This window comes from Bacillus rossius, chromosome 7 (genome assembly GCF_032445375.1).
Source record: "Bacillus rossius redtenbacheri isolate Brsri chromosome 7, Brsri_v3, whole genome shotgun sequence".
NCBI lineage: Eukaryota > Metazoa > Arthropoda > Insecta > Phasmatodea > Bacillidae > Bacillus > Bacillus rossius.
Genome location: NC_086335.1, coordinates 37,441,345 through 37,457,621, shown reverse-complemented (window position 1 = coordinate 37,457,621; position 16,277 = coordinate 37,441,345). Strand labels below are relative to the sequence as shown.

The following is a 16,277-nucleotide window of genomic DNA, read 5'->3' as shown; positions in this document are numbered from 1 at the left end:
GTTTTAACGTGTTTTAAAAATAATTGTGAAAAGGTAAAAAAATATATATAACTAAAACAATATACATGAAGGAAAAAAACCATTTTTTTTAACTCTGTTAAAAAAAGGGGGGGGGGGGGCGCATCATGACTTCTAGCAATGGGGCCCACAGAATGATGTGGGGGGGGGGGGGGTCTGAATACAACTCATTAGTCAGCACAGCAGAAGGTGGTAGGACAACTATATAGACTTTTTCTATATCTTGGAGCACCCAACTTAATATGAGAACTAGAGAATAAAAATTAAATAAATAGTATTTGTTTGCATTTTGTTATGAAAACAAGCTATTCTCGTTTTTGTCTGTCTCTTGGCTTCTCATTCCATTCATTTTCGTGCTATTCATTCATTTCGCGTATATCATAATGCTTTTATGTTCTGTAAAATCATAGTTATATTAATGTTACAATTAATAAATAGTCTTTCATTCCAGGGTTTTGCAAGTGGTTAGTACGGAATTGCATTTACTTAATATTAAAAAAAGCTAAAACACGAAGTAAAGAATTTCAAATAGTATTTATACTATATTTACTCACATTTGTGGTCATTCAATTATTATTTCAAATCTCTTGGACTCACGAAATATCCGCGTACGATAATTATATTTTGTTTTCGTATGTGATACGGAACCCAGCCAGTATCTCAATTTTGAAGAAATAAATGCAATTGTTTATACATTAACTAAAAAAAAGTATGTAACTGTTGTTATTATTACTTACACCATTACCAATGAATACTTTTTATATTATTACTCGTGAAACCTTTTTTTCTTGTTTATTAAATTCAGTGCTCGTGAGCTATGACGGAACGTACCACTTGGTCGCATAAAAGTTTTTTTTCTTCTATGTTACTATTTTACTCAACTTTCAAGTTGCGCGCGCAATGAATCAAGCACCAGTTTCCTGCATTCCAGCGTCAACAAAGATGTCAAAGGCGAAGAAAGTCATCGATGAAGCTAAGGAGATCGAAAATCCTGAATTGGATTTGGCCGACAAAGGCATAGCTTCTTTCGAAGAAATGCCAGGTTTATGTGAGTATATCTGAGTACCTGTAAAGGTGGCAGATGTTACCAAATTTGGCAACTTGCTTGGCGAGATTTTTTTTTGTGCCAAGGCCGTGAGGTAGGCGTGGCACTGTTTTCATGCAATGAACTTTTCAACAGGAAACGGAACTGAAAGGGGGCGAACAATTTGAATTTTCATCATCTTAAAAATGTGATATCTTTTATTCATGGTAGAAAGTTGATTTCCCATATAAAATTTAAGATGCGGCTTGGAATAAAAAAAATATATTGCTGCTATTTTTGCTTGATTATCAACCAAAGGGTGTTTTTTTTTAATCTAACTAGATTTTACGAGGGTTTGATATTTGTGTGTTATAGGTAATTATTAAATCATGTTCAGTTATTTTTAATTCAGTAAACTAAGTTATACTGTGTTACTCTAATTTAAAGTCCGGTAATTCTGCAGAGTAGCGGTATCTGTAGGAAATGTGTATCAATAACTATAGTTAAAAGCCTGGTAAGGTTAGGTCAGCTACAATAGTACTTGATATTATTAATGTAATTGACTTAACCTAATCAACTTTTCATTCCTAGAAGATACTACAATGCTGAATAACCAAAGCCTTTAATGACTTCTGAATTTTCAAGAGTTTTGCTCAAATTAATACATTGTTTTTTTAATGTACAGACCTAACCAAACCAAACCAAACTTTAACTTTTGTTATGATCACCCACACCAGCAAACACTTAGCCTTTTCGGAAGACCTACTTAACATTAGTTATTTAACTATAGTTAACGTTAGTCACTGCAAAAAAAAAAATCACACAAAAACACATGACTCACCTTTCCCAGATAAGCTATCAGTATTTCATGTAGCTCACACACACTAATGTGATGGAAAAGCAAGTGCTCGGCACTTTAAATTCAGTGAAATAATAGAATTAATGTATTAAATTACACAATAAAGAATAATAAAATAATCATAATATGTACTTTAACATACACATTCACAAACCAACAAAAAGACATGTTTGCGCCTCATGAAGGGAACAGATCATTTGCAACTGTTTTGTCTTGGGAAGCCTACTATGTTTCATTTTTGCTGTCATTATGTTGTCAGAATACTTGTTTATTTTCATTTCTGGGTTTGCATGTGCGTCAGTTTTTTTGTCTAGATTATCTGTTTATTATCGTTGTTGGGTTCCTCTGTCTATCGCTGTGTAGTCTAAAGTTGGTGTTTGTCTGTATTTACTGTTTTTTAAAGCTAAAACTATCTTAGCAATCCACTGTGTTGGTTGTTGTGATATTGTTCTGACTAATTCCTTCCACTGAATTCTCTGTGCTGACTTAACATTTAACATTTTACATTGGCTGATTTTAACTTGATTCTGTGTGTTTTGTGTTCATATTTCTGTGTCCATTCTGTGACATGCAGTTCAAACTAGCAATGGTATTTGTCCAAATTAATGATTTAAACCATTTTTATGAGTTAACTGAATTATAAAAATAATATTAATAACACTGGACTCTTATCGTAAAATTTTGTTACTTCTTTTTCGGAATAGATACTCCAGGATAGAGAACATGTCAATATTGTACATTTAGCGCAATTTGTACACAAATATTCACAGGAATTAAGTAAATAATACTAAACTAGTCATCAAAATTGTTAAACAGAGCCTTAAAAAAACATACAGAACCAGTGAAATGCTTAAGACAGAAATATATATAGGCCTACAGTAAATTATTATTACTAATTTTAGGCTGTTATTTTTAACTATAAGTAAGTAGTTTCCTTAAATTTTTTTGTTTAATATAAAGTTTAAGTGATTACTTATTTATTTAATGAGTGTGGTTTGATGTTTTCTGTTTCAGTCAACATGCTGAATATTACGAGACTCACACTGAGCCACAACAAGATTCAAGGTATGTTGATCGCTTACTTCCTTTATTTCCATTTGCACTTAAACCTTTACTTGTGCAGTTCCAAACCCCTCTGGCTAGTTACACATAAGCTTGTTTTTTAATTCTCTTCCTTTATTATTTTTCTCCTGCCTATCAGTCAGTCCTTTGCACCTCTTTGCGTTAAACTGTTTTCCATTATCTGTTGTGATGAGACAAGTTGTTCTCGACACAGGCTACAGACCGCAGACAAGTTTCTCATGATAGAGTGATTAATCATCGCTAGCAGCAAGAGAAACATTCATGCGATGTGGTCATTCGACCCTAACTAAGGCAATGAACAAGTAAAAAATAATGATGAATAATAGTTTTTAAACCAATTTTTCACATTATATATGTCACAACATTATATTAGATTATGCTAGTATCATTGCGTAGTATGATGTCTGCAAACAGTTAAATCACATGGATTAGCTTGTCGCGGCCTCGTCTATGGTGAAGATGTGGAGACGGGGTGGACGTCGCTCGGTCGTTCGGTAGTCGTGATGTTTGCCCGGCGCCAGCTCTTGGGTAGAGCAGCCTCACACTCTGAGGCGGGAGTGGACCGTTCGGCCCAGTGCAGCTGACCGAGGACGTGCTGACAAGGAAGGTGCCCGCGGTCTCACAAGGAGTCGCTAGCGGAAAGCCTGGGAGCAGGAGAGAGGAATGCCCGCGGTCTCACGAAGAATTGCTAGCGGAAAGGTTGGTAGTAGGAGAGAGGGATGCCTGCGGTCTCACGAAGAGTCGCTAGCAGAGGATTGCCCGCGGTCTCACTAGGAGTCGCTAGCTGAGAAGGAGAGAGAGGGAGAGAGAGGTATTCCAATAATTCCACTGTTTGCTGTGTTGGAATTTATTCTCCCAGATTGGCTGGGAGAGGAGAGCTGTCTAGGCAATTTTTTTTTGTTTTTAACCTAAATTAAAACTAAGTGTGTTTGGGAGGGGTCTGGATTAGGGACAGACTCTAGGTGCGTCTCAGGCCGAAGCCTATACGCTCTAATCATGCAGGGGGTAGCCATGCGGGAGAGGGTGCATGCATCGTGTGCTAGGAGGGGATTGGCCAGCCATGGCAGCAATTGGCGCCATGACTAACTCCCCTCACTGACTATTCTAGACTAAAACTAGATAAGTTGGGCCCAGGTAAAACCTGCATAGACACAGGGAAAACCCTGGGCACTTACATGCGGGATGCAAAATTTCATGCGTTAATTACATGCGGATTGGCAACGGGAATAGAAGGATGGCTCAGGAAGAAGAGTTGGAAGAGTAGAAAATATCTACTAAGCAAGGGCGGGCACTTGGACATTTCTGTCCGCATTTGGGGTTTTTGGGCATGACTGGTTTTTAGGGGGCGACTTTCGTCGTTTCCCGCCAGGCTGCCAGTCAGCCAGGTTAGCTGAAAGAGAAGTACAAATTACAGCTATAATTATATGGCCGCAGCAGCCAAGTTGCCCCAGCCGCCGCGGCCATGTATGCCCGACACATTGTGCTGCCAGCCTGGGCATGTCAATAATTGGCTAGTCCAATGTTGCGTATTTGCACCGCAGGACGTGGTCAGGCACATGTTCAGAATTTTATTAATTAATGCTAGTAGAAGAACTTAAAATTATGACTTAAAAAATAATATACTAAATACTAATTCTGGAGCTGCCAGAAATCCAAGTGTCGAGCTGCACGATTCTTAGGCAGAATTTTCTCGCCAGTCCGCAACCACAGAGTGGGGGTCCAGGCTCGGCTGAGCGCAGGTGCGCTGTGATTATTTACAAGTCTACAAAACATACTTACAATACACACTTAATAATCTTCATAAATATTTACAATAATAACATATATATAACATAACTATAATACATTGTCTCTTTATATTTACAACTGCCATCTGATGACGAGTGGTGGCACTACCAGGGCCATGGCTGGAATGTTGCACCGCGAACAGGACTGTGACCCGGGTTTTTGTTTAAATGAAGAGGAGGTACAACGTCAAGTTTTTGTGAACACCTTAAGCTCAACTCTCACCTAAAGAGTAAACAGGCTGTTTTTTTTCTGTGACACTGGCAATGATTGTCCAAACCACTGTGACACTCGTACAATGTTCTCGAAGTCGCCTACCAGGATCAGTTGGCTAAAGTTTTCCACATCTCACCTTCCGTACTGAGTTAAGGGCATTTCCATGTTATTTTTGTTTTGTTTCATTTCATAAAAATTGCATACACTGTTTGCAAATTTTTACTCCTGGATAAATTCCCTACCGAATGTTATCTGCTATTTTTCACAAGCCAGACATGTATTCATAGCTAAAACTTTTTGTTAAGCTAGTATTTCGGTCACATTGTGTGATTTGTTAGCTGTGTAATGCACACAACTTTGTTTCTACAGGTGTATTTTATAAATATTTCTTCACAAAAATCAGGATTCAGGAAACAATAACATACTTAGTAGATGAGAGCATAGCCATAGCTGTCAGGTTCTACTTTCTACTAGTTGTCATTAGATTATAAAATATTAATTTGTGTCATGCTGGCATCAAATTGCTCAAAATGAGATCTGCTATTTCTTATGTAATCATCAGCATACCTATTTTAAATTGTGAAAATTTTTAAGCTTGTTGAGCTTGTTCAATACAGTTATTGAAAGATTGGTACCTAATTAATTTTTTAATTATATATATTCCCTAATCTGGTTATAAAATGATCACTTTAATGTATTACATTTTTTGTGCTTTATTTATTAGCTTTTAGTATTATTTGTCCTTTTCTGAAATACTGTATTTCATATTTTCAGAATGTATTGGACATAGTAAAATTACTTTTATAGTCTGAAGGTATGGATGTAATGCATTTTTTTCTCAGAGGTTTTATTCCACAGCAAACTTGAGATTGCAAGAAATTAGTTGCCATAAATATGGTTAGTTAGTAGAAACAAGAATAATTTACATTACTTTGTGGTCCTAAGATGAACTCCAGACACGCTTGTACACATGTAAGTCGGTGTATATTATCCATCGGCTGCTGCAGTATTCTACCTTCCGGTTGGATCGCACGTGATTGAGTAATGTGAAATTTGAATTACTGTTATTGACTTCTTTTCCTTCAGGATGTTCAAAACTATTGCCAAGTGTATAATGGTATTATTATTAGCCTCTCTCCAAATAATAACACAAATTTTGCAGGTCTGTATTTATTAGTTAACCTTTTGGGAAATAAGGAATAGGCTTAAATTTATTAAAAAAAAATACTACAGCACTTACACACTAGAAGTCCTTCTGTGGGTGTAACCATAGAAAAGACAGTTAAATTATTGTATTACTCATTTGAATCTTACATTCAGTGGCACAAATCCAGAAGCTCATAAAGAAATTATTGTTTTCCCAGTTTTCCCCAGAAAATGTAATTTTATCCTGTACAAATTTGTGGTCTGATTGGGGGAGCAGAGGGTTTTTCAGCAACTCAATGAGCCCCACCCCCCTCCCCCTCTTCATGCTTGTTACTCTTGAGCCAGTTGCAGATTGGAGCTATTAAGAAACACTGCAAATGCAAGGAAGCTAGACGTGCACTTGAGTAATAAATAGGAGTTTCTGTAAGTTATGTACATATTGAATGCACAATGTCACACTCAGTTTAGTGCTCCTTGTCTTTACGTTTTGGTGTCCTTTTTGGAGGGTCTAGACTGGTTAGACCCCATCGTGCATGTTTAAATGGCAAAATGTTGTTTACAACTTTGAGGAATATTTTACTTTGTTCAGTGCTAACAGTTATGAATTGTGTACAGTTGTGCCACCTGGTTTGGCTAACTTGGTGAACTTGGAAATACTCAACTTGTTCAACAACACCATTGAAGAGCTGCCAACATCACTGTCTTCCATGCCAAAATTGCGTATTTTGAATGTTGGGTAAGTAATCTTAAAGTGATCTTTTAAAGTAGTTTAGCTATACAATGTATTTTTAAAAATTCTTAGACATCTTTTTTCATTTCTCCAGCACACATAGACCCGATGAAAGAGCAAATTAAATTAGACGTAAAAAAATATTTTGCTTTAGTAGGGTAACTATGTCAAAAGTGAAATAGATTTAACGGTTAACCAGAAATATAGTTAAACTTAAAATTACCTCTAATTTATCCCAAGTTGGGTAATTTAGGGTTATAGTTCCAAACCATGTTGTGATTCATGTATAAAAGCAGGGGTAAGTAGGTGCTCAAACAATAACAAAAACTTTTCTTAAAACTGTTACACTACAAAAAAAATTTAGTAGGTACACACTTTGTTTTATTAATTCTGTGATAATTATTTCAACAGAAACTATTTTGTTTGTTGTTAAATGTGTAAACGTATTGACATAGTTGTATTATATCTAATTAATATAAATGTATAAAAAATTTTTTTTTTAATTTTCCCTCTGTTTCACTCCACCACCATTCTACCCTATCTTACCCTATGTTTACTTGCAAGTAGTGATAAGTGATCAAGTATGTTGAATGTGTTCTGTTCGTGTTCCAGCATGAACAGACTGGGCTCATTGCCGAGAGGGTTCGGGGCGTTTCCCACGCTGGAAGTGTTGGATCTGACCTACAACAACATTGACGAGACCATGCTGCCTGGGAACTTCTTCATGATGGGTAACTACGGGCTGTGCTGTCTGCCATCGACGTACCATACACTGCGCTTGCTGACTTTTTACTTTGTTAGCAGCAGATATAGTTAGTGTATTTTATAGCCTAAGTATTTTTTATTTGAGATTTTTAGGTCCTGTTAAAAAAATTTTACTAACTTTCAATTTTTGTTTCTCATAGTTATTGCAGCTGGTTAATGTACTTTTTTTTTTATTGCAGAGACTTTGCGTGCACTATATCTTGGTGATAACGATTTTGAATATATTCCACCAGAAATCGGCCACCTAAAAAATCTTCAAATTGTAAGTAATTTGTACTTTTATGTAAATTTAGTTTTTAATGCATATTTTGAATCATATGTTATGATTGTGTGTTAAAATAAATGATAGTCAACATAAATCTGCTAAAAAAAAATGTTGTGATAACTTCTCACCGTTACAGCAAAAATGACAATTTCTGAATTTATCAAAGCTTTTGCCCTGCAAAACCATTATAAGCAATGCCTGAAATTGTAATAATTAAATATACAATTATTTTAAAAAATATTACAACAGCTAAAAGTTTTCTTTCTGAATTTATCAGATATTATGTCCTTCAAACACATCATAACAATGTGTGCCATTTACTTAAATTATTTTCTCTCTCAACCAAACACATTCTAAAAGCTATACAACTTTCTACCAATAGACCCATGTCTCAGATTGATAAATGTCTTTTCATAACGGCTTACTCGGGGTCATTTTCCTGCAATCTTAAACAGGGGAGGGTGATTGACATCCATTTAAAATTTACACAGTTAAAAATGATTTTCCTTGCAAGATTAAAATCTTTAGCTCGGGATAAAGTGGAACACTTGTGATGTACTTAGTTCGGCGCAACAGTTAAATTGGGTGACACTCTCAAAACACAGTCTCTTGCACTTATCAGGGGCAGCTCAAAGTATGGAGCATGTTCACTTACTTGCATTTTCGGCGGTCTGGTGATTTGACGTAAACCAATGTGCTCTTGAAACACATCAATGCCAAGTTAAGCCCCTTGGCACATATCCATTAAAGATGCACAGGCCACCATTCTGTGTCAGCGGATTGCACTGTCTCATAGCAGTCGTCGCACATGGACCGCACAGTCATTTTTTTCTTCTTCGAGAAAACGGTCGTTGGACGAGATCGCGAACACACACTTTCCTACCTCGTGCGCGGTTGACCTGAGACTCTGACCAAGTTCCGACTACATTATCACTCCCCTACACCACCCCTCTGGCAACTGTGAAGCAAACTCATTTGGCCGGGCAATTTGTAAATGGCTTATTTAAACTTAAAGTTCAAAAGCTAACTCACTATTAAGTAATTTTAGCAAAAGTTAAAAATTTACATGGCAAAACTAATGAATAAGAGTAAATTATTATACTGTAAAAAAGGTAATCAATTTAAAACTCATACAAACCTTTACAACAAAAATTTACCAAAGTCTGAATTTAATGCTCCAACTTTAAAATTAAACAAACCAAAATATTAAAAACCAATTTTAAAATTACCATGATAAAAATATTATTGAGCACAATAATAAAATAATTAAAAAATAATTTTAAATATTTATAGTCCAGTAAAAAATTCTAAAAATCAAACTGTCACGCAGCAGGGTCTCAATGTAGCTGAACATTTTTTAAAGCAAACTTTATGCTTTTGGGTGTTGCACTGCACAATTATTTTTTCAATAAGCAACTAGCAAAAATATCTGAGTAAGAGGAGGTGTTGAATTTATTTGCAGTTGGTGCTGAGAGAGAACGATCTCATTGAACTGCCAAAAGAAATCGGGGAGTTGACTCGTCTGAGAGAGTTGCACATCCAAGGAAACAGACTGACGGTTCTTCCTCCTGAAATAGGTGAGCGTCCCTCATTAAGTTGCCAACTAAGCTTAAAAGTACTTGATTGCTAGCCAGTGCCATTTAACACCTGCCAATATTATTTTTTATACAGCTGTAAGTAGTGTGCCTGTTGAACACTAGCCAAGTTTTCAATATTATTATTTGATTTTGTTTAAAATTAATATTAAATCTTCCTGAGATTTATATTTTATACAGGACATAAAATCCTATTAACCCTTAAAAAGAACTGAGAACTAAAGATTATGTATCTAAAGATGAAAATTAATGTACATGCATACAGGGCCGCAACTAGGGGGGAGCAAGCGGGGCATATGCCCCGGGCGCAAAGCTGTGGGGGCGCCGAAATCGCTTGCATTGTAATTCCCACTACAACTAGTAACTTGCATGCCAGGAATGTCTAATCTGATTTACAATATAATGTCTCAACATATTTAATGAACAAGTCTAGTGATTACACGGACTACTTTATGGAAGTTACAGTAGCACAGAAACTGTTACATGTAGGTATGGAAAATGCTTAAATAGCACCATTTTTCCGTGGGAGAGCCCCCGGACCCCCCGCTTTATTGGTGTGGTATGTGCAAAAAAAGAGGGGGGGGGGGGGGGCGCATGAATCCATTCATGCCCCGGGAGCCAGAGACTCTAGTTGCGGCCCTGCATGCATAAATCTGGCAAACATAAAACTATAAAGACTCACTAAAGTGTGAAATATCATTAAATCTTGCCATGCACAATAGTCTGGTGTGTGTTTGGAAGCCGGTACATGTCTCAGTTCCTGAAACATTGCAAGAAGCATACTGTGTTTATTGTGTTGCCCAGAGCTGTTAGTCCACTGCAAATACATAAATTTGTCATTGTTGTTTAGTTTGTTTTATTTACATATATATATATTTCAATTTTTTTCTTCATGTTGTTTTGTATGCTTTTATTGACTTTTTCCATCTTTGAAATTCCATGTGTGTTTTCTTATTTAATTTTGACAGTAGGTAATCTTGCCTTCTTTCTGGGTTTAGAGGTATTTTGTTAGTCTTGCTTTTCTGCAATGTACAAATAGTCTAAAATGGTGTATGTCCACAATTTTTTCACTTTATTGTTCACCCGGGTCCGTTCTAAACAGAGATAACGAAATCCCTTTTCTTTAGTGAAAATAATATTTTGTCTCATAACGGATAGAATCAGTAGTATTTCTTAAGTTTATACTTTATTATTACTAATGATTTCTTGTCGGATATTCGGTTTTGTTATTGAAACAATATTGTAGATGTAAATTACCATTCAGTTTGTGTGATTGTATTTTAGGCAACTTGGACTTGGTGAGCAACAAGTCAGTCTTACGGATGGACTTCAACCCATGGGTTACCCCAATAGCCGATCAGCTCCAAGTTGGTGTCTCTCACGTCATGGACTACATCCGCACAGAGACGTACAGATAGTGAGTAGATAATAGTGTCAATCATATACTATTTTTAGACATCTTGAATATGAATAATATGATCACTCCACACAGTGATTGGGCGATAAGAAAATTATTCTTCATTATGTAATGAAATGTAACGGTACAATGCTGACTGAGATATTTCAATTGCCTAAAATTTTCTTCTAATTTTGTTATTTTTGTACTCAGCTCTACTTTTTTTGTATAGAAAATGCAGGACTAAATTGAATGTGTGGTATATTTTTTAGTAATGCAGAGCACTTATTTTCTATTATTAGCTTAATGTTGTAAAATAAACAAACATCACCAGAAGTATACTTTTAACTTACATGTTAATTTTTTTTTTTTTTTTTTAAATTTCAGTACTTGTTCGGTTCTCTTAACGTTATAAAACACATTTTTAGTCTATTTTTATCACAGTTTTCTGTTTTTTAGTGCTAAAATCCAGGAATAGATCTCTCACATACAGAAGTTTGTGTGGCAGTGTATTATAGCAATGGTTGTAAGCGGTGACTTTCTTACAGGAAGATTGACATCATAGTATCACATTTCCAGGTGAATTTTAGGACATCTCTTTTTCTTTCTCTGTGTAATATTAATAGTTAATATGTAGCCAAGAAATGACATTAAATAATTAACGAGTAGCCGAAGTAATGGAATGGCAAATCATAATTAATGCATATATCCAAGAAACTACATGTCATAATTATTAATGTGTAGCCATGTGATGGTGTGGTAATGAATGAAGAATAATTACCCAATGATTAGAGGCACGATTATATGATAAGGCGCGATAAAACGAAATAACACCGAAAACCGCTTGAAAACACGAAATAAAACGAATTTGTGCAAAATCCGCGATATGTCACGAAATTTCTTCTATCCTGATTATTTATGTTTTTTTTTCCATTCTGTAAGGACAATTCACTATCTTCAGCACAATCAAATATTTCTGACAGTAACTAGCAGTCATATATATTATATGCGACGGTGATTCATTATAGATTTTAAAATGAAGTCTCGGAATTAACGTAATATTTTCTTTAAACGGTAATCTTGTGTACCATAATAATTTAAGATGTTGATAACTATGATACAATGGCCGCCGTTAACTTTCTGTAAATACAAAAATAACAAACGTCCAAAATATGTTTTTCTAAGATTACGTTTTTAATCATTAAAATATTACACAATAAAGCGCATTGCTTTTACTGTTTATTTAAAATAAAGTACGTAGGGTACGAAAATAAAATTAACCCTGCTTAACGTAACGATTGTAAATAATAAATAGTACATGTTTATGTCGATATTAATTTTCACGTGCATATGTTGGTATTCGGTATGTGTTTGTATTCGCATCAATTCTCCATTGTTTTTATCTTTCCAGCACGGCAAGTTTTTGCGTATTAAGAGGTTAAATTCTTCCTATGTGATTAAAAATTTTTTGATAATGCCTAAAACGAAGGTTTCTGCCAGTGACCGATCGAAAGAATTTTCCAGCGAAGGATTTTATTTCAGTGATAAAATGTTAATGTGCAAATTCTGTAACTGCAGGCTAGACTACGAGAGACGCGATACGCTTGTGAAACATGTCGCGAGTGAGAAACATAAGCGTTTGAGGAAAAACTCATCTGTTAAACGACATCCTTGTCTAAGAGTCTTTAATGCCATTAATTTTCTGTTCAACCCAAGAAATGTGAGTAGGGTTAGCATAGAAGATACAAACCTACAGAAGTCTCTGCATAACTTGCCTTGTGTTTCCCATCTTCCCATTGATACATTCATACATGGCTATGTTGCTTTCAAAAAAATAATTGAGGATGAACTTTCATTGCCAGAAACAAGCCAAATTGATGTTGCAAAGGTACTTTCCTCCCTTAAAGGGGCCTACAGTGAATTTGCTCAAGCCAGTTTAAGGGCAATCTGGTTCCCAACATCAAATGTTGATGCAGAACGTTCATTTTCCAGGTACTCACTGGTAGTTAGTGACAGAAAATGCGGAAAATTTAACTATGATAGCATTTCAATAAAACCGTCTTAATAGTAACTTTGGAAGTGCTTAATTGTGTAATTTTGTAGTGTATGTGATTGTAATTAAGTCGTGAAATTTTTAGTAGTTACTTAAAAGTTTGAATTTATGAATTTGCAAATGAACTTAATCATCTATGAATTTGCAAATGAACTTAATTGTAATTAGATCATGAGGTTTTAGTGTTTATTAATATTTGTTTTAATAAATTTGCATGTCGTACAGAAAAGCAAGAAAATTTTGCCGTGGGTATTTTGAGCAAAAAAATAAAACCATATAACACCGAAATCTTTATTTCTTTACACCGAAATTTGTCTTAAAATAACACCACAAAATCTTGACTCTACCAATGATGGATGTTATTTTCAGCGTGTACAACCGGCATGTAGCAGCCAAGGGGCCCCCGCCAGAGAAATACTTGGACAAGAGCAAGAAATTATCTCGTGTGCGGCAACAGAGCTAGTCGTCTGACGTTTTCTAACCAACATTGTTACCTTGGTCAACCGCTACGTCTTGCTAACGTCACAGCAATCCTACCTAACTTATTTATAACAATCAAGCTTTATCTTACACTGCCATGAAGTATATTTTCTTTTGTAGGTTTACAGGGTTGCTGCATGTTAGGGAAAACCTGGAGAGTTAATTTAATGTTATTTTATTACTAAAGGGAGCAGGCATAGGGTTCGAAAGATGCCTTATGTTTCAACAGTTATTATGCCGTTACAATTTTTTTTTCTTTGGTATTGAATATTTGCTTATGTTAGGCAGAGATGACACATGTGATTTTCAAAGTCAGTGAGAGTTTATATAGAGTATCAACAGCATTATGTCAGTTGTTAGTCATTCCTGAAAATTAAACACCAGTAACTTCACAGGGTAAACTGTTTGTAGCAGTCAGTCACTATTACCTTTAGGTAATTCATAAAATTAAATACAATGCTTTAATAAAAGTCAAATGAGAGAAATTTATTATGGCAGGGAAAAATAAAGTTTAAACCCATAATGGTGTCATTCTGTCCTGATCTCTACCGCTGAATCTGCAAATTTTAATTCTAAACACAATATTAGTTCAATAGATTTCTTTATAACACTAAAAATATTTACTGCAATAACAGTATTCATGGATGTAATAAAGACCATACTATTGAAGATTAAACAAACATTTTCATTAAATTTTGCATCAAATAGTTGTGATTTTTTTTTATTATTAGCTAATTTGGTTGAATAAACAACTGTTTGACTTCATAAATTACTAGACAGTAATAATTGGAAAAGTCAGGGAAAATTTGAATTTGACACTTTTGTTGCAACCATAAAATATTGTTAGTCATTGTAGCGTATGTTCTGTAAAAAGTTTCATAGAGTAACAATTATCATCCACAATCCTTCAATTATACACTTATCATCGTGTCCTTACTTTGTACCTAACACACAGTTGCGTCTTTTTAACGTTAACATGTAATTTTGTAATCATTTTTTATGAGGTACTTTCTATAGAAGAATTACAGTGTTTCATAATGCTTTTATTTTTATGTGAATGGACAATGAAATGAATTTGTGTGTGTTTTAATTTTATAGTAGTATATTTGCTTGATTCTTACAGTAATTGTTTTTGTTTACTGCGGAGAAAGACATACTGTGAAATTGGACATAAGTACACTAGAACCTCGATGTCACGTATGCTCATGATTCCTTCCATGGATTGCATTCTTAAAATTGGGGGTGGCCATTTCCCTTAATTCCCCCCCCCCCCCCCTCCCTTACCCTAAAGAAGAATATTGTATTTTTACTTTTTGAACCATCTATATCTGGTATTATTTGTGTGTATTTGGTCTTTAAAAATAAAATACTATTAAATGCTATTAATGCAACAACAACAAAAAAACCTCCAGTGACCGTGTGAACATGGAATGCGTGCTGCCACTCTGCCACCCTCCTCGCATGTATTAACTTGTGATACTGTTTCTCCCACAGCAAACATTAAAAAATATCTACTGTACACTACAGCACATCTGGCTGCATGAATAGTACTTCCATTTGTGAACTGCTCGTATTATTTTTTGAGACCTACACATTTCAGAAATTTTTTACGTAAAATAATCAAGCGAACCACATACAGTAGCACGTAGTACATATTTGGTTTCCTTTCTCCCCTGCTACTTATTTTGCAACCACTTATACTTTTCTCCTACTCTCTATTATTAATACCACCCAAGAACATGCCAGTATCCAATCTTTATGGGAAAGATAAAGGAGGGGTGAAAAGAGCAACATAAGGATGTACTACTGGTTTAAGTCTTACCTAAGGGCCTGGTTGATAAGCTGTAAGAATTTCCTGCATTTGTATTTCTACATGCTTCCCCTTACCAGCTTCACAAGTTAATCTTTAACTTGCTGTTAATAATGTTTATGAACCCACATTGATTACCAGAAGTTCAGTGTATACCTCTACTGTTTCATAAAAGTGATAGGCATTTGTGGTCAAGAAAAACACTGTGCTATTACACACATTTATTTAAACATACTGAACATTTTAGTGTGATAAAACAGTTGTGGTGTTTTTTTTAATTATAAAAATGCTGTTCGCAGCTTAGTTTAAAAACCACACCATGTGCCTACAAACAGTATCACATTAACCATTTTTGAGTGAACATCCCGGCAGATTGGAGGAATGCAACATGTTAAAAACACTGGGTTGTTGGCTGTTACCCATGTGGGGAGGAAGTTGCTACTCAGTTTTCTTTCTTTGCTCGTGCTACACACGGTTGGCACTGCTACGCAACTCATGTGCTGGAAATGTAATATGTAAAAGAAGAGTAGTGTTCATTTGCTGTAAAATATGTTTACAGCCCTGCTAAATGTTACCATCAAATTTTAAGTGTTGTGATTTTCCTGAAGAAATACTCTTGTTTGACTAATAAATAAAGTGTACCTAGTCTACTTTTTAATGTCCGATGCCATAACTTATATAGTATTTTACATTAGTAAATGGCTGTCGTGTGGGCCTTAAAATATTGATTTTACCGGAGAATGGACTATATACACATCACTGTGTGGTGCTTTTATCGCATGTGAGTTAGGAGGGGGGGGGGGGGTGTTATTTAATATGGGGTTTATAAAATTGTGGTTCTAGTGTATCTGAATGTGCTTAAGTTGGGTGGCTTATTAAAATTGTTTAACTGGATGAATTGTTAACCCAGCTTACAAAAACCTACAGAAATTTGTATTTATATTGATGTTAAACCAATTGTTCTATTGTTGCCACATTTCACAAAGTTTAATAAAAATATTTTTAGAAGTATTTAGATGCATGATTATATGGGTGGAAATTTATTTTCCCCT

The 16,277-nt window shown here is 35.1% G+C and overlaps 1 protein-coding gene across 1 annotated transcript; it reads left to right on the top strand.

Moving 5' to 3' along the window:
* The first annotated feature begins 808 nt into the window (after positions 1 to 808).
* Positions 809 to 16,236, top strand: LOC134533834 (ras suppressor protein 1). The gene is made up of 8 exons (XM_063371526.1): positions 809 to 1,066; positions 2,916 to 2,966; positions 6,747 to 6,867; positions 7,474 to 7,592; positions 7,806 to 7,888; positions 9,354 to 9,468; positions 10,771 to 10,903; positions 13,305 to 16,236. The coding sequence occupies exons 1-8, from the start codon at positions 919 to 921 to the stop codon at positions 13,396 to 13,398; spliced, it is 864 nt and encodes a 287-aa protein (XP_063227596.1). The 5' UTR covers positions 809 to 918; the 3' UTR covers positions 13,399 to 16,236.
* The last annotated feature ends 41 nt before the right edge of the window (positions 16,237 to 16,277 follow it).

Coding starts and splice junctions, on each gene's coding strand:
- LOC134533834 (XM_063371526.1), top strand. CDS start 919: ATGAATCAAGCACCAGTTTCCTGCATTCCAGCGTCAACAAAGATGTCA. Junction 1,067..2,915: donor CGAAGAAATGCCAGGTTTAT/GTGAGTATATCT, acceptor TTTCTGTTTCAG/TCAACATGCTGAATATTACG. Junction 2,967..6,746: donor GAGCCACAACAAGATTCAAG/GTATGTTGATCG, acceptor AATTGTGTACAG/TTGTGCCACCTGGTTTGGCT.